At 32.9% G+C, this 25,882-nt stretch overlaps 1 protein-coding gene across 1 annotated transcript; it reads left to right on the plus strand.

The window, feature by feature from the left end:
* Nucleotides 1-647: 647 nt before the first annotated feature.
* LOC124352933 (lysosomal acid glucosylceramidase-like) lies at nt 648-22,595 on the plus strand. The gene is made up of 10 exons (XM_046802667.1): nt 648-768; nt 7,467-7,667; nt 8,330-8,462; nt 8,643-8,796; nt 10,383-10,540; nt 12,221-12,461; nt 13,347-13,503; nt 17,389-17,459; nt 20,321-20,604; nt 22,246-22,595. Exons 1-10 carry the CDS (start codon nt 702-704, stop codon nt 22,346-22,348), a joined length of 1,569 nt encoding a protein of 522 aa, XP_046658623.1. The 5' UTR covers nt 648-701; the 3' UTR covers nt 22,349-22,595.
* Nucleotides 22,596-25,882: the final 3,287 nt, after the last annotated feature.

The following is a 25,882-nucleotide window of genomic DNA, read 5'->3' on the forward strand; positions in this document are numbered from 1 at the left end:
AACATTATTTTACAGTACATGTGTTATTACATAAGACACATTGTATAATGTATATAAAAAATAAACCAGTATTGCCATTATAGTTTACGATTTTGCATTCTTTATATACGTGACATTTTAAATCCTGAACGATAGCAAAAGAAACTTTAAACCTGGTTTACAACACTCTATAAAACAATAATAATTCCAGTAGAGTTTAACAGTTTAATAAAAGTGTTTTATTCAAACATAATAAAATAAAATGCAATTAAAGGTGTTTTTACGACGTATCATGACATTACACACAAGAAATCTTTAATTTTCATAAAATTGGAAATTGGGGCTTAAAATTTTGATTAAAAATGAAAAATCATAGCCTACAATGATGTATGTAATGGTGCTTAAAATATCCATATTCGAACCCTTCAGATAACTGGTACAGTGGGAACAGTTAGGGTGTGTAAACCTAATGACGGTCACAGACTTTTATGAGAACAGGTTTCAACGTAAAGGTTCCTGCAACCTATCGTTGGATTCACTACGGGCCTATAAATATTCGTCTAAACACTTTATTTGAAGGGTGTCTAATGATACATCTTGTTTACTTTCTCCCCAATAAGATAAAAGAAGATCTCTCATTTCTCAAGTAGCTTATTGAAACATCTTATAAATACCAGTCGTTGTTACGAACTCACTGGTTACCCGGTAGGTTGGACAGCAACATGTTGACTAACAAGGACATTCTACCTTCGGCATTACTCGCCATATTTACTGCAGTGATCATAGCAGGTAGGTCTTTCTTATAGTATACTAGCATTTACCTCCGCCTTTGCACGCAATTTTGAGTTCAAAAACAGAGACACCATGGACGACGATCTATGGCCATCGTAATTAGTTTTTAATCCGGTCTTAGTTCTTTTTTGTGTCATAGCTGGCTTTTCTTGTTTCCTTGATCAAGAAAATATATATACATACACAGGTCTGAGAAGCCTACTTCAGTCAAAAGCCAGCCAAGATGGATTTATAGTTAACGTTAGATAGTAACTTTGTCTTAGGTATTTGCCCTACTGTATTGATCAAGTTCTGTATACTTATTTGGTAAAACGTTCAGTTCAAGATATATTTTTATTTGAATTTTGTATGTTGATATTATTTTACTCTGTGCTAAACATGGGTTGCAAAGAAGGTTGAAATAAAAAGTTTCGTTACTATCATGCTTACTGCATGCTTAAAAAAATATAAATATAACGGTAATTATAAAATTAATGTAAAACAATTACAAATAGTGGTTAAATTAATTAAACACATGGTTGTGGTGTCATGAAACAATATTTACACAAAACAGTTGATTACATGTAATAGGCTCTTACAATTAATGACATTTGTTTGATATAATGTAATTTAGAGACCATGATGGGATTTTTCGAAACATAAAGACCAGTGGAGCGCAACCCGGAGGGATATAAAAATAAATAGGCTTATATGTTAACCGGGGATCCTAAGAATGTCCACTTAAAGTTTCATGATGATCGGTTGAACGTTTAAGCATGAAAGTTTAAAAAACAAACTCACGTTTCATTTATAATATTAGGATTAATTTATATAAGAATTATTTTGATGGAATATTTTACTTATTAGTCAACTCATTTCCTGTTCTCTGTTCAATGGACGGTACTGTGGAGAAGATGCGATTAGCGTTGAAAATTCACAGCGCGTTAAACAATGTTTGGTAATATTTCCATAAATATTGTCTTGCAAACGTGGAATAATTGATCATGATTTACTAGTGTATGCGCTTGATTAAAGAGCTAATATGATAATGAATAAAAATAATTGTAATAACATTTAAGTGGCCAGAAGAAATAAATTTCAACTATTCAAATGTTCAATGATAATGTACATTCAAAGTTTCAGAACTAAACCTTGAGTTGGTACATAATTTAAATGTAGAGTATGGTTTAATAAATAATTATAAAATTGTTTATTTCATTGGTGCTTATAAAAAATGTTTCCCTATCCAACTTTATAAACACGAAACATTGTCATTCATACCTGATTTAATCTCAATAAAGATTTAATAACAAAAAGTGCTTGTTCCGCTAAGACTCGAACCTGGACCTCTCACGTACCGGGTACCGGGCGAGAATGCTACCACCACACCAGAGAGCCCTTACTTTTTACGATTCTACGATTTTTTATTTGACCGTTTCTTCCACATATGTGTTTAAATAACCAAACTAACATTTGATCGGAAGACCAAATATCTGTCAAATATTCCTGGTGGAACACGTACTTTTTGTGATTCAATCTTTATTGAAATTAAATCAGCTTATAACAGTCTCTACGAATTTAATGATTGTAAAACTACGTTTAACAGTTGCGCGCACACACACACACACACACACACACACACACACACACACACACACACACACACACACACACACACACACACACACACACACACACAAAATACATTATATGTTTAATATTGTAACATAATAAATAATAAAATACTGGTGTTATAAAATGTACTCTACGTGGAGAGGGAATGACAAACTGCATAAGACTGGTATATCACCTCCGACTTTATATCAGTAAACGTAGGCTTATAATATTAATGTGGCTTAGTGTATTCCGATAAGAAAGGATTGACATTGATAATAATGAACTCGGATCATTTCAGCTGATAACAGTGAGTAACAGTAACGTTACGAGTTAGTTCAGTGTGTGACAGTGACATTAGTGGTGCTAACTTTTTGTACGTCATTCCGTGTAGACGTTGTGTGGATAGTTTTGTGAGTAATATTGTAGCTCCCCGTGCTGATATATGTGTACAAACGTGTGTTACGGTCTAATAGTGAAATAAATATAAATAATAAGATGACTTTAGATATTATTACAAGCTAGGAGTACGTTCCCAGAGACATTCCAAAACTGCTTAAGAAGACGGTTAAGAGCCCGAGATGACGTGACAGCAGATAACAACAACAGGGTATGGGTGAAGAGATGTCAGAGACAACAGTACCAACTCCAACTGTGATTTATGACTGAATTTATTCAATACTGTAAGTTCTGTTTTAGAATAATCCGTCTCGCCATTTAAGGGTATATTTACAAGATATTTGTATAAACTAATATCTGTGGAACATCTAAAACAGTAAATTACATTTTCTTTGTTTTCATAGTCCAGTTAGTATAATGTATGTTTGATCAAATATAGACGAAATGTATAAGTTACTGGATGGATTTTGTTTTCCTTGATTCTTCCATCCAGACACACATTTCTATGTGTGATTATAATTATTATATGTTTGCTTCAAAGAAACACATGTTAATTAAAAAAAAAAATACATTTTGTTTCTCTTTGGTGGATTTACTTTCATACATAGAATTAGAGTTTGTATAATTTAGACATGCAAAATATCTATAACAGAAAGCACTCATTAATATACTGTCTGTAAAAAATTTTCGTTAAAGTTCTTGAACAAGTTGTGAAACATTAGAAGCTTTTCATGAATGATAATATCTTGTTGTTTTTGGTGGTAATGTCAGCCACAAAGACGTGGCTGTGCTTGAATACGCCAAACAGAATGGAATTATTATGGTGCGCTTTCCTTCACATTGTACACACCGCATGCAGCCACTGGGTGTAATATTCTTTGGACCGCTGAAAACATATTGTGATAAGGAAATACATAAGTGGTTGCGGAATACCCTGGTAGAGTCGTTAATACATAGCAGCTATGCTTGATATTTTCTATAGCTTATCGCAAAGCTGCCACAGTAGTAAACATCGAGTAAGGTTTCTTGCACGCAGGACCTGTACTTATTATATGCAGATATTTTCTTCCACAGTAAACTTTTTCCCCTGTTGAAACCACTTGAAGAATTTCAGAGGAAAAAGAGGACAAAGTGACATGTTTACAATGGCGATGGTATAACACAAATTCAAGAAAATGAAAATCCTATTAAAAACTCCCCTGGACCTTTTAGAAGCACAGAATAAGTAAGCCTAACAGTTGCTGAAGTTCCGTCAGGACTTGAAGCTCCGACTCCAATAAAAAGGCATAAAATGGAACATGAAGCAATTTTGACCGGTCAAATCTTTATCGAAGAACTGAAAGATACAAAATATCTTCAAGTGGCAAAAGAATAAAAAAGAGCCCAGGAAATGGAATAAACGCTTGGAATTTAATTTTGCTGATACATTCGAAGAGAAACTTTTAGATACGAATAACGAAGAAGATAATTAGCTTACATATATTGTAATGAATTATACTCGAGGTCCAAAGCTAGAACTTTAGTTTCAATGTATGAGATGCAAACTTTGGAATCATTTGAAATGTACAGAATTGACGAGAAGAGCAAAAATATTTATCTGTATACTTTACTAATAGTTATTTTAAATACATCCATATAATAAGGTGTTTTTTGTATCAAATAGTTAACTGTTTACACATAATGTATGTATTTATAAAGGTAAAATATGAAGTTATAATGTCAAAAATAATGGCACGTCATTTTACCCTTGAGTGTGTCTAATAAGAGATTGCAAAACCTTTATAGAACGTGATTAAAAACAATGTATCAAATATTTTTTAAATGAAACTGTAACATGCAGAAAAGTGACTAAATTATTTACTACTTTTAAAAAACTTTATAAATGTTCTAAAATAATAAACTGTAAAATTTCAATTACAAATGGAATGTAGTTTTATAGTGATTTCCCTTAAACGCAAATATTTGTTCCCTGTCTAGTAGCTTTGAGACCGTTGATTGGAGTTTCCTGTACGACTTTGATGACCATGATGCCGCTGATGAACTGATATATGTATATATATGAAAATGCAACAAGCATTAATGTACATTTGTTCACCTAGAAAGAAATCGTTGAGCTATGAAATAAAATAAAATAATCAAGTTTGGTTCAGGTACCGTACACTTTCCTAAAGATAATGGGGCCTTTGCACTGAGGAAAAATTATTTCGTCTGTTTTAGTCCGGGAGGGAATATGTCCGATACTGAGAGCGAGTAATCTTTTTTAATCAAACTAAAACTTACGTAGCTCAAATTGAAAGTCCAATCTGTGTTTTGCCCTCCAAAAGGCCATGGGTCTGAAAATTCGACTTCATTTTATACCAAAACTGCAGCTTAATATTTCATAAACTTAAATATCTTTTATTTTTACGATATACATAATTGTTTCAAAGTTACTTTTCTTTGGAACGTTGTACTGTTTCTATACATTTTCTATACATACATATATAAACAACAGTTTGAAAATGTATTCTTTATTTGCTTAGTATGTATTTGATTTAAAATGCATATCTAGTTAAATAAGGAATTCTACGGGGCTATCAAATAAATCCTAACTTTTCTTTGATATAACAATATTATACTGCATTATATTATTGCACGTACCATACATTCATATAACGCCTGTTAAGATTTTAAGACAGTAACTTAGTAGGGAATAAGCGGGTCTTGTAGGCTCTTGATGGACTCTAGCTTTGGAATTTTGATTGATATCACTGTAACGTAGGCTACTAAATAATTCTTTTTTTAGCGTAAATATAGGCTTCATACTCACCGCTTCGAGAGCAAGCCTTCAGGCCGTCCGGTGAAAATTGCTTTTCTAGTTGTGTGGTTGGATTTTAGATGTACATTACATTACCATGTCCGTATCCGAGTAAAGGAATCACTTTAACGTTTTGTTTATCGATAAAGACGTGTACTTTTAATTGTTTTTAAACAATAGGAAGTTTTAAGTTGCTTTCTTATTCTTGGTAAAGGCCGGACTAGTCCAGTAAGCTATCGGATTCCTTCTAAAATCTTTAACACAAGTAACTATTTACTTGCAAGTAACTTGAATGGTGGGAATTTTTAAAATAGTGTTGTGGTTTCATTTTACAGTCGTGTTAGAACCAAGGAGAAGTAAAAGGGTAATAGGATTTCGGACATTTGTCATTATTATAATATGTTAAATATTTTATAAAACTCCGCTTTGAGGATTAAAATCTATCCTCTTCGTTAGGTCAGAAGAGAATTAGTACATATACATGTATCTAAAACATGTGCCAGTGACAGCCACTAAAAAAGGAAGCCAAACAGGTGAAAATGAACCTAGGCGTTGTCACTGGACAGAATGCAAGTCAACGAGCACATGAATAGCCTACAAGAGCACAAACACACGACTTACCAGCAAAAAATAAAGTTTGAAATTGTCAAGAAAATCGATGTTGGCATTTCCTGTCGTATCGCGGCGTGTCATTTGAAAGAGTAAGACGACGGTCGAGAGGGAGAGAGGTAAAGCAATTAGCAGACCAACCGGTAAGTGAACCCTTGCATATTACTTGGTTTGCCAACTTTGCATATTACTAATAAAATAGGACTAACAAGTAAATCTGCAACAATTTTAACAATAAAAAATACCTCAACCAAAAAAATTCGACAACACCATGACATTAAGGTCTAGGACCAAAACATAATCCCGGAGGCGGCCGCCTTTATCTTTACCCCTCCCGACCACTGCCTTCCTGTCTCGTGTTTCAGAGGACATGCCGCGATACCACAGTGAATGCAGACGTGTATTTGTGCTCTTTGACTTCTCGTGCTCGTGTTTCATATTCTCCTCTCTGGACTTCAATTAGTTTTCGGGTGTTTTTATATGTATAATTTCTTTTCTTCTTCCTATATTTTAGTGCCAGTCCATTGCCACACGTTGTAACTTTTAAGTAAATGTATACACCTGGTTCATACTAATTTATTTATTTATCAACGGACAACCATTTTTTATAAGAATAATACAAGTTAGTTAATTCAAGACAGACATCATAATCGAACAAAAAAATCTTAAACACTGTCAATTGTCTTCTTATCAGACGAAGAGGATAGATTTCAATCCTTGAAACGTATATTTATACGTTTTTTTAGTATATAACGATGGAAAATGTCCTATTATACTTTCAAATTTATATTGTAATTATATTTATATTGTAAATAACAAACTTTAAACAAAAAACAAGAAGAAGTATTTTGTTTTCCACCTATAACATTCAGTTGCATCCATGACCGAAAATCGCCACTCTCCTATATTGACGAAACTCTTAGACTACCTCTGTCGAGAAACAGTGTTGAAGTTAATAAGGACGGGGTTGACAGAAAAGAGATGGCTGATGCCATTAGTGTCAGCCAGAAGATTATTGGGAACGTTATGCAACATTGACATCATATGGTAGTACTGAGTTCAAGCTAGTGCACTCGCAAAGCTAGCGTATTGCTAATGTCGGCGGAAATGGGAAACGACCTGATTTAATTTTCAAGGATTTCAATTTTATGATATCGTCTAAAGAATTGGAGTTTGTCATTTGTTTTTGATATAATTATTTTGTTTGTTTATATAATTAAAGACTTGAAGTACTTGTACAACGTTAAATATCACATTTTTACGAGTAGTAACAGACTGTACAATTTTTAACATCTAGGATCTGATATTCCTTGCTCACCACGATTCGGAGACAGCGGGTTCGTGTGCGTCTGTAACGCCACCTACTGTGACACCTTCACCTACCCTTCTCGTTCCACTGAGAACTTCACCCACATCTTCACCAGCAACCACACGCCGGGCTACAACTTTCTCTGGGGCACTGTAAAGAACGCGTCCACACTTCCCATCAACTTGGCTGGTATTGTCTGCATATCGTTTGTTTTGTAAAGTAATATTATGTATGTAACTTATTTTTTAACTAACTATGATTATAATTATTCTCAAGCTGTTATATGAGGGTGATAGTTAAAATGGCAACCAATGATCTATGTACCATTGATAAAAATCCTTTAACCAATTTGACCACTTTTAAAAGACATTCTGAGACCATTATCCCATGGACCAAAAGATTATCTAATTTTAGAAGGTTGAAGATAATAGTAAACCTTTGGATACAATTGTTATTATAAAACAACCAGAGAATTTTAAATCCGTGGAGTAGATCAAGCATAGAAAGCTAAAACTCTGTAACACCAAAACTACAAGATTAAGGTTGAAAGGATTAAAAAAATTATACCTAGAAGCTCGAAATAATAAGACCTGCAAACACAAAATATAAGAGATTGTAAGGCCAAGAAAGTAAGAGGTTCCTGAAGATGTTTGCTAAAGAGATCCATAAAGACCACGTAAATCAAGATGCATTGATACTAAAAGGCATCAGGTAAGGACATAAGTCTTACATGTCTGAAACCACAGCAAATGCACTTCAGAGCTTTCGGAAAACAAGTAAAAATAACAAACAAACAGAATTTAAAGTGCACTTTTTCTCAAATTTTTTTCTAATACTTTCTATTTTTACAGATCAGTCCATAACAGTGAATGTAAACATAAGTAACAAGTCTCATAGACTCAAAGGCATTGGTGGATCATTTACGGACTCTTTCTGTATCAATGTCAAAAGTCTCAGTGAAGAAGCAGGAAATAATCTTTTAAGGTTGGTACTGTTGAAAAAACAACACTTCTGATAATATTATTATAATATCTGTTAGAGATTAGCTCATTATTGGAGTACATATAAACTTTTTATATGTGTTGCTGATTGTTTTTAATTATTCAGTTAGCAAAGTATTAATACATCTTTAGTACAAATTCAGCTTTATCTTATTTTGTATAGGTCTTACTTCTCACGAAGCGGAAACGAGTACAAGATGGCAAGAGTGCCGATTGCCAGTTCGGACTTTTGTACAAGGACTTACACTTACGATGACACGCCAGGTGATGTCAATCTGGAATATTTTAAACTTGCACCAGAAGATTACACTTACAAGGTAACTCATGAGTCAGATATATTCTTGTATAAACTGTGTATGTGTAACTCATTGTAATTTTAATTTTTAGCCAAAATATTGTAAATAACATAAAACCTATATATTTTATATCATTAGTTAACTATATGAAGTTTTATAATTATAATTTTATGATTGATATTATATGTATCTATTACTAAAAATGAAGGGCATGGGCACGAACTACGGTGTTCAGTTTACAGAGTCTGCGTATTGTTTGCTATGCGAGTTGTACACTTTATTTTTAATAAAATTTTATGTTGTATATATACTATTTTTATGAAAAAAACCATTGTATATATGTATATATATTTTCTACTTATTTAGTAATCACTTCAATATTTAATTTTTAAATATATATTTTACATGTTAGTTTTGTTTGTTTTCACACTTGTTACAGTGGTATACAATAAAATAAAACAATAACATCTGTATGATTTTATAATTGTCTATTAAATTTTGATTCTTAAAATAATTGTTTGAAAACATGAACATATAGGGTTTGGCATTTACTGTTTGTAATACGTATCATGGTTGTCCGTTCTTCTTAGTCCTTGAGAAATCAAGTCTAAAATTAATGAAAATACAGATTTCGAAAAATTCCACTTAAGGTTTTATTTTCTAATAGCTCGTATAGTCATTATTTATGTTTTATGTACATTTTTGTTAATAATAGAGCAATTAAATATCGATATAATATTATTTTGTTAATAATAGAGCAATTAAGTATACTTAATATGGCACTTAAGTAAGCACAGTTCTGATATAATCACATATAGAAATTAAAAATTAACATTTAAAACAACTGTTGGTGTAAACAAATTTCTTAAATAAAAAATGTATCCTAATAATTATATTATATAATAATGCTGTTGCAATAAGTACATGGACATAAGCAGTACGTTTATTATAAAAATAGTATTTCTATAAAAGTTAATATTTGTAAGGCGTTGAAGATTTAATTTCATACTTCTTTATTTAGCCATAAAAGTCAAATATTTTTCCCCATATTGATGGGGGAAAATATTTTACTGATACTATTGAGTATCACACAATTTGTATAGTGAAATAAATATTTCTACAGAGGTAATAATAATTTAAGAAAAATCCTGAATAAAAACAAGAGTAATTCATCTTTTTAAACTACTCCATTAATCTACGTAATTTCTATGTTTTAGTTTTCAGTTATATTCGTTTAATATACAGTTTATTTGTGTTTCTTTTACTCTTTGGTAAGGATCAGAGTTGTTACAATAACTCTATTATATTTTCTTTCTTTAATAACCGCAGAATATGAAAGTAAAAAATAAATCTTTGAGGTATACCACAGCTTTTATATTTAAACTTTATCTCACGAGTACTTCACAAAAGATTTTTGCAATGAGTAAATTGATTGAGTACTACGTTTAATAAAAACATTTTATTCAAATTGGTATTTTTTAAGGACGTTGAAACGTTTTCCACATAAGTAACATTTTAGTTCGAGTAGTATGTGTGAAGTATTAAAGTTATTAGCATGGAAACAATTCTTCATTAATATATACACTAATTCCACTTGTATGGTACAGATTCCAGTTATCAGCGCTGCTAGGCAGATGAGTCCACACAACCTATATCTGTTTGGGTCTCCATGGACAAGTCCTAATTGGACTAAAAATGACAATTCCTACACCCGTGGATACATGAAGGAGGAATATTTTGGGTACTGGGCCAAATATTTGCTGCGGTAAGAATACATATTTAAAATTTCTAATATCTCAGTATGTAAAAAGTAAGGAAAAGTATTATGAAGGAAACATGAATATTTCGGACATTTGGCATCGTTTAGTGGTACAGAATCATATAATACACTGAATTATACGTTTCAAAACGTTCTAGTATGATATGATTTGTTTATTCTAGCATGGAATATTGTTATGTATTTGGTTACTCATTGATCTGAGAAAGAGATCAGATTGCAGATCTCAAAATGTAGAGTTACTGATTTTTGTATCACTGGGCAAATGTCCGGAAAATGCTGATTCCTCCACAATCCTTTCACTGTCAAAAACATTTTACTAGTGTTCTATACGTTAACTGTAAGTGCGGTTCTCATCAAAGCTATAAAAATAAAACATAGGTAGTCCCGAAAATTGCCAAAAAAAACACGAGTCTAGCCTCAAAATATTCGTGAAACCTACCTGACCGACTTGTGCAAGACACGGTATTCATTTGGTGAATTTCCAATATTAAATTTGTATAGATACCACAACTTAATTCGATATTATTCTTGTACTTACACTAGGGCGCAACTAAGATCAACCTTATACATATAGTTGAATTTTGATCACTGTAGCAAACCCTCCTGTAATAATTTTTAAGTAGAAGTATTTCAACACAATATACAGTGTGAGTTAAAAGTATGGATGCAATCTGTTCAGTTTTTTATGGATAAAGATGGAGGGATGGAACTCGAGACACCTTTCTAGGCTACCGTTAAAACTTTGTCCTCCAAAATGGGATTTTAGGAGACGGCCCATCATTTTTAAATGTAAAGACCTATTAAGTGAGCTGTCATTTTGTACTGAGTTGAGATAGAAAACTCTAGTTTCCACTGTTCTTCTTATATTAAGACATATCAAATGAAATGGTTTTGAGGAAATAGGCAAATTTGCAACAGTGAATAGAAAGTTCAAGAGTGTACCCATACCTTTAACTCACAATGTACCTATGTATACTTATATATAAATTTGAATAAACGTTTAATCACAAAAAGTACTTGCTCCGCCGGGACTCGAACCCGGATCTCTCACTTGCCGGGTGAATGTGCTACCATTACACCACAGAGCCTTTATTTTTTTAAATTAAATTATTTATATATATATATATATATATATATATATATATATATTTGGCGCCTCAACGTCATATATATATTTAACAATTTAATTTAAGTATACAAACTTTAAAAATAAAGTATAAAACTTTGTTTTCTAGCGTTTCTTCCTCTCTTATAATGGGGAAGAATAATAAATAATTATTATATAAATAATAAAAAATATTTTAGTAAATATAGAGTACTTTTTTGTGAGTGTTTAAGGGTACAACCGATTTTCATTAATACTCATCATAATTCTATTACATTAAGGACGATTTATTATTGGATTTTCAGCAAATTTAGGTATAATCTACCAGAAATAAGATTCTCTGTAAATATACATTGTGGGAAGAAGCAATTGAAAATATTTCAACTAACATTGATATTTGAACATTTAAACTAAAATTTTTGTCATGTACAGCTTGTGGAACTGAGAAAGAGAACGTAGACAAAGACCTCACTGTGATTAGCCTTATTAACATTTTTTTTAATTACTAACTTTAACCAAGTTAAAGTGTAACCAAACGTAAAGTTATTCTGTTTCTATAGGTTTCTGGAGGAATACAGGAAGGAAGGTATCGAGTTTTGGGGATTTTCACCATTCAACGAGCCTATCAACGCTCTGTACCTCAAGCAATACCTTATAAACAGCATGCAATGGTTACCCATGGCTCACAGGGTGTTCATAAGAGATCACCTGGGGCCACTCCTGCGCGCTTCTCCTTTCAACGCCACCAAGCTACTTACCTTCGAGGACGGACGTTGGTTCTTAGAGTACTGGCTGGACAGGGTAGGATTTCACAAATTACTTTACCATTCGGAACTACAATTATTATTTCAGCTCTCTTATAGCTAAAACTATTATTGGCTAAGCGTTAGTGAAGTTTGTAACTCGTGAAGCAGGACTGTCTGTCAGCACAGTACCTCGAAAACGGGCTGAAATAATGCAAGAAGCTTTATTTATATATGAGGAACACTGGATTTGATTATAGTCTATCTACAATATCAGTTTTCGCTGAACGTTAGTGAACATGGATTTTATGTGTAACCATGATGGCAACAAAAAAATCAGAATAAATACATTTGCGCACACAATCTCACAATAATCATAAGAGATTTTTAGGTGTGACATAATACACATTTAGCCTAATTATCCCAACACATCCGATATCATTTTATGGTGATTTTGGTGTGTTGCCTTCTACTATTCAAACACTAATATGAAACTGATATGAATTCAATGGACCTAAAGGTGAATGTATCTTGTAGAAGACATCTCTAAAATGATTTCATCTTTAGACAAATTGTGCAAAATTCATTTCTACATAGCTATAGAAGAATGAGTTTTATGATGTTTCATGACACAACCACGGAATTTCACTGAGCATCGTTTAAAACCTATCATTCCGTAGGCTCACACAATTTCTCTATTGTTTGTAAGGTGTTGTAAACATTTCTTTGCCGTATGTCTGTCATTCTATCTGTCTGTAATGAAATAAGCTAAAGCGTTTAAATTTTGCATTGAAATTCAGCAAACTATGTGCGCGAAATGCGTAGTGTACTCGTTCTACCTTGTATTTAAATAAACTCCGATATCAGTTTGTAGTTTACGTTTTCTGCAATATCCTTTTTAAGTTCTTGCTTACTTTGTAGTTATAAACCACTTTTGATGCAGGTAATGGTGGATAAGGCTGTAGCAGACTACATAGACGGAGTGTCATTACACTGGTACAGGGACACCCAGTCGCCGCCAGATCTGCTTGACAAAATGTTCAAGAAATACAACAAATTTTTACTCTACACTGAAGCTTGTATAATTCATCGGTTGGATCGTACGTAAAATAACTACTCCTTTATAACCATTAGATGTATTCTTTTATTATTTTCAGATAAAACACTTTTAAACAGTTAAGTCAAATCCACTATTATAAATGATAGGTAAAAATTAAAAAAGGTATCTAGTATTTCATAAGAGATGTCAAATTGTACTGTTAATTCCAGTAGCCAAGGATGAAATAAATTAAGGACCATACAGTTTGTCATGTGATTCAGATCACTTATTACTTGTCTAAGTGTAACTTATTATTTTGACTGACAATTATAGTAGACCATCTTTATTTAAGTGGAAGATCTGAAGGTTGGAACTGGAAATGTTTAATAATACATTACTTCAGGATTGACTGACATAATTTTTAGTATTTGAAAACGATTTATCAAAACCGTAATTCAAACCTGGGTTCTTGGGTGAGTCACTAACCACTCAGCTACGAGGGGTGGCTATCACTAGACCACTATTTTCTTCCACATACGAAAATAAAATTCCACATTTCATAATCATCTTTCCAAATGTTTGAAAAACCTGACCTCGCTATAACTGGAAGTCACCTCCAGGAGTATCGGCAAATTCTTACAATGCTCATAATTATTCCTGTTTCTTTATTTTACTATTGAAAAGTTATTCTTCCTTCAAAAGAACACCCACTAAGAGTTAACAACAACACTATTTAAGATAATTGTGCACGAAATTTGGAAATACTTATTATTAACTAATAAAGAATTGTACTGAACTGTTGTCAACTGTTATATTATGTGTTTGCTTATAATACGGACACATCTTTCCGTTAGTATGGGCTTTGATGATATATTTTGGTGACAAATTAATGTTTCACAGAATCACGCAAAACTTTGATGTATTTTAAGCTAAAAGTAACTTCTGTGCATTAGTAAGTGACATGTGATAAGGAATTCACTTGAAGTGTAATACAAGTACAAGCACAAGACAATGTGAATGTTGAGTTTGGCTCCAGTTCACCTTCCTCTTAGTTCAGCGTCTTGAATCTAAACTGTGAACTGGAGCTAAACTCAACATTTACATTGAATCAACCCTTCCCATCATAGCCACATTATGTGGATAACACAATAGTATATAACGATTAATTTAATTAAGATTTTAATGTAGGATTAAGGCATTATCTTTTTAGAGATAAATTAATTCATTAAAAGACTCATAAAATATGTATGAGTCTAAACACTATGAAACAAAGTGTTCATTCACTTGGATTCATTCATAGTGGATTTTCTCCTAAACTTGTTTATTTTTCAATTTATCACAGATATTTTTTAATTCAGAAGATATTTAATAAAAACTAAATATAACATGAATAAGTTCAAAGTATGTATTTTAAATTAGTACCCATTCACAACGGCAAACATGTTTTGGCTTCTAAAGAAAAAAAATTTCGAAACCTTAGTGATCTATTTTACTTTACAGAATTAAATTACTAAAATAAATTTTAAATGCAAGATTGAAATGTTTTAAATGTAAATATGGACTTTACAGTGTCTAGAAAATAAACCGTAAGCCCGGAGAAGTTTCTGGAGATTCTCTGTTGGAGAATTTACAAAATCTTAAGTTAGATGAAATAAGGTAATAATTGAAACCCTTTTAGCTGAGTTTACCAATCGAAAATTATGTTAATGTTTATAATACTGTACCATCATCCAAAAATGCGGAATATCATAGTACTTATGTTTAGGCATTCTCATATGCTTTGTTTATGTTGTTTTTTTTAATATTTGTAAAAAATGATAAATATTCCCAAGCCTGTATTTAAAAAATGATATTTCCATAAGATTCGCACTGTTCCACAGCCCAATTATTGTACATTCCGAATATATTCTGAAGATTGTCTTCCAATGTGGAATTACTGACCTTATTGGCTGAGCGTTAGCGGCTCGAGGGGCAGGATAAATTTCATTTATGTCTGTCTGTCTGTCTGCTAAGCCGCTCCATATTATGAGAACGTTCTGAACTATAGACTTGAAATTTTGCATTAAATTTCATTTCCAGATAAGCAACGTTCAGTACGTTGATAGTACATGTCACTGCATGTGATTTGGCCGAGCGGTAGCGAAATTTGTACTTATGGGTAACCATTATGGCAACGAGGAAATCAGAGAAGAAATAAATTTTTAAACAAACCGAGTTCAATCACATCACATTTTACCATGTAAAGTAGCCACACATGTAGCCTAATGAAATAAGCTACATAATTGAAATTTCGCATACAACCTTAGCGGTACGAGACACATGCTGTGGCGTACTCCTATATTGTGAGATAAAACATTAGTGTACGTTCACTCGTACAATTGTTCCCAGCGCGATCTGACGGTTAGACCCACCGCTACGATTCTGGAACTAGCACCACAGTAATGACATTTTTCACTGTTCTTACTTGATCACGGAAAATGTTTTCTTTCAACATGACCCAGACGTAGGCGTCCGGTGTTGTAAGATCGGGAGAGTGGGCTGGGTAAGGAAAGTTTGTTCTAAGGGAGATGAGACGGTTGCCAAAGGTTTGTTGGAGGAAAGCAATGTTGTTAATGACAGTGTGACTGATTGCGCCATCTTGCTAGAACTACTGTGAATTTAACTGGCGGTTTCGTGCAGGACAAAATCTCCTGAGGACTCAAGAATGGCCCTATATCGTTACTGATTTACAGTAAGAGTCTCTCCATTATTGCCTTCAAAAAAGTGTGTTCCCACTATACCCCTCCCAGATAGAGCGTACCAAATGGTTACACGCTTACTATGCTGTAGCCTCTCTACAACAATGTCAGGACAATCCAAGGAAACGTCTTGTCTGATTGTTTATGAAACCATTAAGGTGCACATGACATTCATCTGTAAACCGTACATTCCTCAGAAACTCAGGTTCTTCATAACATATTGCTATAACATTGAAGCAAAGTACTGAACTCTGACTAGTTTGTTTCTACAGTTCAAAGGTTGTCCAGTTTGTATCCTGTAGGGAAGACCACCAATGTTTTTGAACATTCTTCGCATTGACGTATTTTGCTAATATTCAGTTTAAGAGAAGCTCACTTTAGGCTTCTTTTCGGTGACTGTAACGCTTGATGCAACACTCTTCCGTAGTTTTCATTTGTACAGACAAGACACATGTACAAAAGCCCTTTCGTTGTGGCAAAACACGGCAAAACACTAACCTTTTCTTCAAAATTTGTCATCAACACTAAGAACCACAGCATTACTAGGCGGGTTTTTGTGGAAATGTTCCTAAAAAGGTAATGCAGTGTGTGATAAGCTTGGCCCACCCGTACGTCCAATTCCGTATGAGCGAAAATAATGCTCTACGGTAAAATCTTTTCTCTACCGTTGTTAGCACCATGTTATCAAAAACTAACCTCAAAAATAAGAAAGAAGTAATGGACAAGATGCCGTAGCAACAATCGACAATTGAATCAGCTGATCGAGAAGGCAACTACAGCTGATTCAGTTTCAGTACTGTTTATTATGGCTAATACTGTAAAAAGCTGGACCACTCATAACTACTGCCTTACTGCCTCACATTCCACTTGTTTTAAGCCACTCTTACTGTGCTTTAGGTCTTATAGTTGATTAGTACTCTAAACTCTTCAATAATCGCAGTTATAGAATAAGTGCGACATGTAGTACTATTCGAATCAAATATTTTTATGAACACATATCAAACCACTTTTAAACACGGCTTAAGCCATTGAGAAGACTAGTGGTGGATTAAGAAGGCTTTTCATAGCTCTTCTCTCAAAGAAGGGATCCATCTTTAAAAATTTTCATTTTCAGTTTGTAATTTTAAATGTTAATTTTAGTGACTGCATTTTAAAATCGATACGCATTATTGATTATAGTAAAAATTTAAATATACTTACTTTTTCAGCTAACTCAACTCTGACCGTTGATTTGGGATCCTGGATACGAGGAGCAGCATATGCCACAGACATTATTGAGGTAAGAAAAGATTTTGTAACACACGTTTAGTTATTCTTGCAGTAAATTGGACACGGGGCAATGTCTTTTACGACTAGCCCTTATGACTTTAGAGTAATTAGTGAACACAATAGGGGCGTGTTAGTCATGATTTTCATTTTAACACACTCCTATTACAAATGTATTATGCAATCACAAATTTATATATTTTTGTCATGTAAATTCTACTTATGCAAAGTAACGAAACAGCATGGGACGAATCCAAGGCCTCTATTAAACATTATAAGTTTGTGTTATGAATAAAACTATCTGCCTATCACCAACATATTTGTGTCTATCTACTACTTCGATTACCGACTTATGCTGCGACGCACCGACTTCTAGTTAATCTGCGCAGTTGGATTCTACCGGTGCTTCTGCCGTGTGTAATAATCGCGTAGAATGATTTGGCTTGTGTCTTGTATTTATTTAACTCGGTGTTTATATGTTTAAATTTTTATATTTCCAGAGAATATATACTTTGTACGTAGATATATTTTGTAATAATTAAAAAAGAGACAGTTGATAAAAAATTAATAACATGTAGAGATTTCTCAAACATTAATGTTAGCAGAAAGATAGAGTATAATAGTTAACTGATATAATATTTCTTTTTACGCTTAATATTATAGCTAACAAAATAAACATTTTTTTATACAATATTTTTCTTGACTCAGTGAAAAAACATTTGTTCTCATTTCGTAATTTCAACTTGCCTGCAATTTTGAAAATCAGTATTGTTCACCATTTGCCTGAGGTGTCGACCTCTTCAAGTGCCAAATATCTGAGAACTTCTAGTTATCCCAAAAGATAATAGTTCTTGATTGGCTGAGCGTTAGTGAATTTTTTCACTCATTGGGCTTTTTTCCAGGTGTCATTTCTTTCAATCTGTCTGTCTGCAGGATAAATCGCGATAAGCTGTTTTAATCTATGTATCGTTGTCTGAACGACCCTATTTATATATTTATAATTGTAGTAATGGGTCTTCTAGACTACCAATCTTTGACTCAACGATTTTGTTTAAAACATTGCAAATAACAGGGGGTCTTTTAACTCTACGACGCTTTGTGACAACAACCCGACTTAGTAAGAAAACTAAACTTTATTATTATTGACTTAAATTATTGAACTTGCAAACGGAAAGTCTTAAACTCACGTACAGTATATATGATATATGAAATTTCTATTTTATGGCATAAACTTAGACAATTTGTGTTATTATTATTTTTCTTGTTTTCTTATTGCCATTATATCATTTATATATTGTAAATCGAAGTATATATTTATTGTATTATATTTAATAATTAAATATTGGAAATATGATTGCCATTCATATTTACGTGTCTATCGGAGACAGGTTGAGGGCTTTAACTATTCATATCTCTCTGTCGGCACGATATCTCAAGAACGTACTGACCTTTAGGTAAGAATTAGTGAACATTTTTTACATTGATAATTAACCTTCATAATATACCCTGTTTATTTACAGCTTTGTTTATTCTGAGGTTTTCCCGTTGACATTATGGTTATATGTAAAACCTAAGTAATCGTGATCACCTCTTTCACGGCATCCTATGAGACGCCCAATTATTACCATTGATTATTACGATGTATGATTATTACCATTTTTATAACGATGTATAGGCCTAATCTAGTCAGACGGGGTCCTGTTGTAAGCAAGTAAAATTTGTTATGCTTCCAAATCTTGAAATATTTTTATAGACAGTGAACTATCTAAATATGTAATAAATAGTATATCGAAATCTCTATTACATATCGATATTTACTATCTTGTAAGTCGTTCATTTCCACTAATTATGTGGTTAGAGCTCTGACAGTTGAAGAATAATTATTTCTTTCTTTTATACTAACACATATACTAACACATCCAGCCCAGTTGGCATATCGAACCTATGAACAGAATCATTGTAAAAGTGGATCATTGCATCAACGACCGTATTATCATATTTTATTCATTTTGTTAAATATTGGTTGCTGTCGCTAGATCCTTTTTCGTACTGTTTATACATAGCTACGTTTAGGATCGTTGACACAAAAATAATGGTTTAGTAAAACACCTAGTTCTTTCAATATAAACAAAACAATGTAATTTTGGGGTCGTTAAGACAGCGAGCCATCTCTTGAATTATAGGCTAAAAGTAAAGTTGTCACTACGATCACTGTTGAATAATTGCCCCTTTTCATTCAAAGATGATTGTGAATGATTTTTACTTTGATTTTACAGGTAACCATGATGATAATGTGAAAATAAATGTAGCCTAATTATTCTAACACATTCATCATTTCTTTTTTGTGACTTTATTATGAGTATACTTTTATTAAACCACTGATAACATAATAATAAATATGTTACCATCAGGTTCGATGAAGAGATTAAGCCGTCACTTTCACATAATGTATATGGTAGATTTCTTACCTTGCCTTACTTTTGGTTTTCTTTGTTTCAAGTTAATAAAATAATCTAGAAAATATTTATTTCTTATTATTAACCTCTTTTGACACCCTCCCATTTCATCCTCCAAACAAAAAAACGTTCAATTTCTCTCCTTGGGAATATTGATATGTCTGTTTCAAGAAAAACCAGGTTACGTGTTTCTAAAATGCAAATTGGCTCTAGCCTCAAAAAAGAACTTTTATTTAAAACTTCTTTATACAATATGTTTCAAAAATACCTTTACAACACTTTGAATCAAGATAATTAAAAAAGGAAGGCTTGTTTCCGTTGATTGTTGTAGACTTAACGATGTCGCGTCGTAAGTCCCCAACATTCCATGTGTCATTTCTTACTTTATAAATGAAGTTAAAGAAAATGTTGAATCTAGGTGATCAACCATTTTTCTATCGGATTCATCGACTGGAACATGGCCCTGAACACGGATGGAGGCCCGGTGTTTCCCACCTCAGGTCCCGTGGACGCCCCCGTCATCGTGAACGCCTCCGCGGACGAGTTCTACAAGAACCCAATGTTCTACGTTCTCGGCCACTTCTCCAAGTTCATCGGTGAAGGATCGTACCGTGTGGACTCCACTTCTGAACCCTCGTCCAGCATCAGTCACCTAGCCACCTTAAACCCTGACGGCAGCATCTCCACTTTTATGTACAACCCGTAAGTATTATATCAACGTGGCGAAATATTTTAACATAAAATTGATTACGGTTCACTTGCCTTGAAAATCGAAATACTCGGCGCAAGGTAACTGGTCAGACGGACAATCAGACGGATTCCGCTTTAACCCAAAAATTGATGAATTCTTCCTTGGATCAACAGAAATCTATGTACTAAACTTCAAGTCTGAAGGATCTATGGAGAGTTATCGGACAGACGGACAGACAGGCAGACGAAGTGGCATTTGAAGTTTTAGACCCATAATCTATAAAGTTGTTCCTTTGATCAAAAGGAATCTATGGACCAAGTTTCAACTTTCTAGGACCTGTCTATTTAGAGTTATCGCAGAGACGGACAGCCAAATGGACGGAATTCGATTCAACTCCAAAAATGATAGAATTCTTTATTGGCCTAAAGGGATCTGTGAACCTAGTTTCACGTCTTTCCAACTTTTCAATATAGATGGTCGGACAACGACTAAATTTAACACCCTGTTGGGTCCTCAATAAATAGATTAGATTAAAGAAAATATAAAGTTAATGATTACGGGATAAGTTTTAATCAGAGTCGTGGTTATCTTAAGTATCTGAGTTTCGCATTCTATATAATCAATTTTTTACTTTGAACATAGAATATCTAAAGCTTTCCCTCCAAATAAAAACATTGTTGATTAACCGTGAAAAGTTTTGGATTCAAATGAGCTCAAAAGCCAAGTTTGTCTGTCCTACTTTTGTTGATTTTAATTCCAATAAAATATTGCAAAATAAATTTGAACTAGAATAACCTATATCCTAGGTTAATTTACCACAGTAGGGGCTTTTAGCTGCTAAGGAGTAACCCCTACTACTTAGGGTTTATAGTTGGCATATATCAAATTACCATTCCTTCAAAATTTCTTCACTGCAGCAATGACAAAGAGGTGTTAAAGTTATTAAAATAAGTATTAAAGTATTATTAAAACTTATAGACTCCGATATAGAATTGATGTCTAAGAGTTTCCAGCCTTAATCTACGATCTTTCATAAATATGGGTTTAACCATTTATATTGATAATTATTCTGAATGCAACTGAACAATAACATTAGTAAGAAATAACGAACACTTATGAATGTTAAAAAATACTTTTAACAGTCTGTGTTTTAAAGACACGAAGGTGTCGCATGTATTTTGGCTGTACAATGTATTTTGCAATACCTATAAATTATAAGCGTGGTAATCTTTGTAGGTGAAATGTCCATTTTGATCAATATTTTGAATTCTGTTGAATCATATTTTTACTTTGTAACATTATTTATTTGACGGGTAATCATTGAAATATTTGAGAATACATTACAACAATAATAATCCTTCATTAGGTTGTTAAAACAATTTAATAATGTCACATGTTGAAAGCAAGGATACAGAAAGTCACTACTTTAATTTTTAATTAATGAATTTGATTCTTACTAAATAATGAAAACTACCAAACTATTGCTTTAAAGAAATGATTTAGTTTATTATGTTGATTTATTACTGGCCAAGTGTAAAATAGAGTTTAAAACGTGGTTATTGTTAGGTATTAAGTTTTGTCTATACCTCTTCCTTGAATTTTTACTGAAAGTTTAGCTCATTATTTCATACTTATGTATTTGTTTGCCTTAGAACTGAAAGTGATATCACTGTCATCTTGCATGACGTCATCAATAAGAAAATAATGAACATCAGCATGAAAGCGGAATCTCTCAACACCGTTGTCTGGTGGTGAATACATCATTAATCTGTTAGTGTATAGTTACATTCTTTGTTAACAGAATTGTTGTCATAAAAACTTAGCTTGTTTTAGCTAAGAATAACCTTCATCAAATAATTATTCTAACCTTATCTCTCATAATCTTAAAGAAGTTACATTAAGGCCAAGGTTCAAACTGGGCAAAAAACAACATTGCTAGTCCATATAATTTTGTAAATATGAATTAATCTTTATGAAAAAAATAAATTTCTCTTACTGCTCATTTGTGTTTTATTATCATTGAAGTACCAAATAATTATAATACTTTGAGTGATTATTACAGTGTTCTATTAAGAAGCCTGAGGCCTAAACTTCAGGCATCACTGCGGTTTTTACGCGACAACTCTTCACAATTTTACAACGAACTATATTTTTTCTAATACGTTAATGTATGAAAAATATAGCTAATAATATTCATGTCAGAGTTTGTAATTGGCTGATCGTTAATGAATCCATCACTAAATAGTCTGAAACAGTTTAATATCTTTATTTGTCTGTTTATCCATCTGTCTGTCTGCAAGATTTTTCGAAAAAAAATTGACCTATAGACTTTAAAATGTTCATGAAGTTTCATTTTACATATAGACACCACTGATTTCGATGACGGCACATTGTTCTTATGGGTAGCAACGATTTCAATGAGAACATTACGGAATGAATAAATGTGTAAACATATGACGTTTTAACATGTGACATTTTCAAAAATTCCTTGCTCACCGGAATTTGTACTGCTATGAAACCTAACTTAATAAAAAAATTGGAATTTATCATGTGCCATACATACAATACTACATATCGAGAAAGATTTCATCTGTAAACTTTTCATAACATTTCATGTATACATAGAAAAGAATGAGTTCTATGATGGTGCATGTCAAAACGTGGTGAATTTGGCTGAGCGTCATCGAAATCAGGACTATGGGACCTTCAGTGCCCCTTTATTGACTGCCTATTGGCTGACATAATTTCTCTTCTTTCTGCGGGGGAAATATAAAACGTTGTTTCTGTATGTTTGACTATCTATCCTCAGGACAATTGGATAATGAAATGAGCTCTAGATTTGTAACTGTATGTAACCTCAGTGCTATGGGACAAGTGTACTCATGAACGGGAATGTGTAATTATGAGTATCTATACTACTATGGTCCTAGCACAAAACTTTAATTACAATATGATATTTTTTTTATTCTCTACCCTTTACACATGTATTTCCAAATGTACATCTCCGACGTTTTTCAGTCTCAACAAATGTTCCCAAATAACAAACATTACAAAATTAAGTACTTAGTGTTCTTTTAACTATATCATAGTAGCCTCTATGTGAAATGAAATTAAATGAAAAATGTCTTTATTTACAGAGGCGATTATGTGATTGGAATGGTGGATGATAAAAACGAAAGTTCAGAACACCGTAGTTAAATGATCAAATCTTTAAATCACTTCCAGTTCATTACCAAAATTTTAAAATACGCGTCTCAAAAATCCGTACCCCCAAATTTTGTCCACGGTATTGGACTTGCAGCTACTTGTAATATTTCAGTATATATTTTCTTAAAATGGTCGATCTGGAGGGTTAAGTTTTTGATTACAAATAAAGAACATTACAATATAAATCCCTGATATGTGCTTTAACAACATCTGGTGAGTTGATTTGTAGCAAAAAAACTTAATATTAAATCTTAAACAATAATAATTATTGTGTTAAATGATCGGAAGTGGGTATAATTAATTCAAATTAAGACCAGACGTGCACTGCTTTCACATCCTCTTGTGGTTTATCAACAGCCGGATAACGCCCCGTATACCAAATCAACAGGCGTGATTGGTATGTGTGCAATGTGTAGAACTAAACCACTGGAGCACCGTATCGTAGGTTACCGATCTATAGAGACCTGTGGTTCGTGTTTGAAGCCTGATTGACGTTTGATCAGAACTGTGCTTAGAGCTATTAATGTCAAACCTAGTTACATCATGCCGCAATTATGCTTTTAACCTCTTGCGGTTTATAAAACCAAGAATATCATCGTGTATATCAAATCAACAGGCTTTATTGATATGTGTAAAATGTGTACGACTAAGCCACTGAGAGCACCGTATCGTAAGTTTCAGATCTATAGAGAACTGTGGTTCGTGTTTGAAATCTGATTGACGTTTGATCAGAACTGTGCTTAAATCTATTAATTTCAAACCTAGTTACATCATGCCCACAATAATTATGCTTTCAACCTCTAGCGGTTTATAAAACCAAGAATATCATCATGTATATCAAATCAACAGGCTTTATTGATATGTGTAAAATGTGTACGACTAAGCCACTGAGAGCACCGTATCGTAAGTTTCAGATCTATAGAGAACTGTGGTTCGTGTTTGAAATCTGATTGACGTTTGATCAGAACTGTGCTTAAATCTATTAATGGTCAAACCTAGTTACATCATGCCGCAATTAATTATGCTTTCAACCTCTAGCGGTTTATAAAACCAAGAATATCATCATGTATATCAAATCAACAGGCTTTATTGATATGTGTAAAATGTGTACGACTAAGCCACTGAGAGCACCGTATCGTAAGTTTCAGATCTATAGAGACAACTGTGGTTCGTGTTTGAAATCTGATTGACGTTTGATCAGAACTGTGCTTAAAGCTATTAATGTCAAACCTAGTTACATCATGCCGCAATTATGCTTTCAACCTCTTGCGGTTTATAAAACCAAGAATATCATCATGTATATCAAATCAACAGGCTTTATTGATATGTGTAAAATGTGTACGACTAAGCCACTGAGAGCACCGTATCGTAAGTTTCAGATCTATAGAGAACTGTGGTTCGTGTTTGAAATCTGATTGACGTTTGATCAGAACTGTGCTTAGAATCTATTAATGTCAAACCTAGTTACATCACCCACAATTATGCTTTCAACCTCTAGTGGTTTATAAAACCAAGAATATCATCATGTATATCAAATCAACAAGCTATTGATATGTGTAAAATGTGTACGACTAAGCCACTGAGAGCACCGTATCGTAAGTTTCAGATCTATAGAGAACTGTGGTTCGTGTTTGAAATCTGATTGACGTTTGATCAGAACTGTGCTTAAATCTATTAATGTCAAACCTAGTTACATCACCCACAATAATTAATTATGCTTTCAACCTCTAGTGGTTTATAAAACCAAGAATATCATGTATTCAACAGGCTTTATTGATATGTTTAAAATGTGTACGACTAAGCCACTGAGAGCACCGTATCGTAAGTTTCAGATCTATAGAGAACTGTGGTTCGTGTTTGAAATCTGATTGACGTTTGATCAGAATTGTGCTTAGAAACCTCATAGTGGTTTATAAAACCAAGAATATCATCGTGTATATCAATTGTTTGTTTGAAGGTTATTTTTGACGATGGAAGGATTGTGAAGGAAACAGGATTTTCCGGACATTTGCCATTGTTCAGTGAAACAATAAATCAGTAACACTACGTTTCGAGATCTGCAATCTGATCTCTTCTTCAGGT

Source organism: Homalodisca vitripennis, chromosome 1 (genome assembly GCF_021130785.1).
Source record: "Homalodisca vitripennis isolate AUS2020 chromosome 1, UT_GWSS_2.1, whole genome shotgun sequence".
NCBI classification, from domain to species: domain Eukaryota; kingdom Metazoa; phylum Arthropoda; class Insecta; order Hemiptera; family Cicadellidae; genus Homalodisca; species Homalodisca vitripennis.

Excerpts from the sequence above, each read along its gene's own strand:
- LOC124352933 (XM_046802667.1), top strand. The coding sequence starts at position 702 with ATGTTGACTAACAAGGACATTCTACCTTCGGCATTACTCGCCATATTT. Across the intron at positions 8,797-10,382 it reads CAGAAGATTACACTTACAAG|ATTCCAGTTATCAGCGCTGC; the intron begins GTAACTCATGAG and ends TGTATGGTACAG. Across the intron at positions 20,605-22,245 it reads TCCACTTTTATGTACAACCC|AACTGAAAGTGATATCACTG; the intron begins GTAAGTATTATA and ends TGTTTGCCTTAG.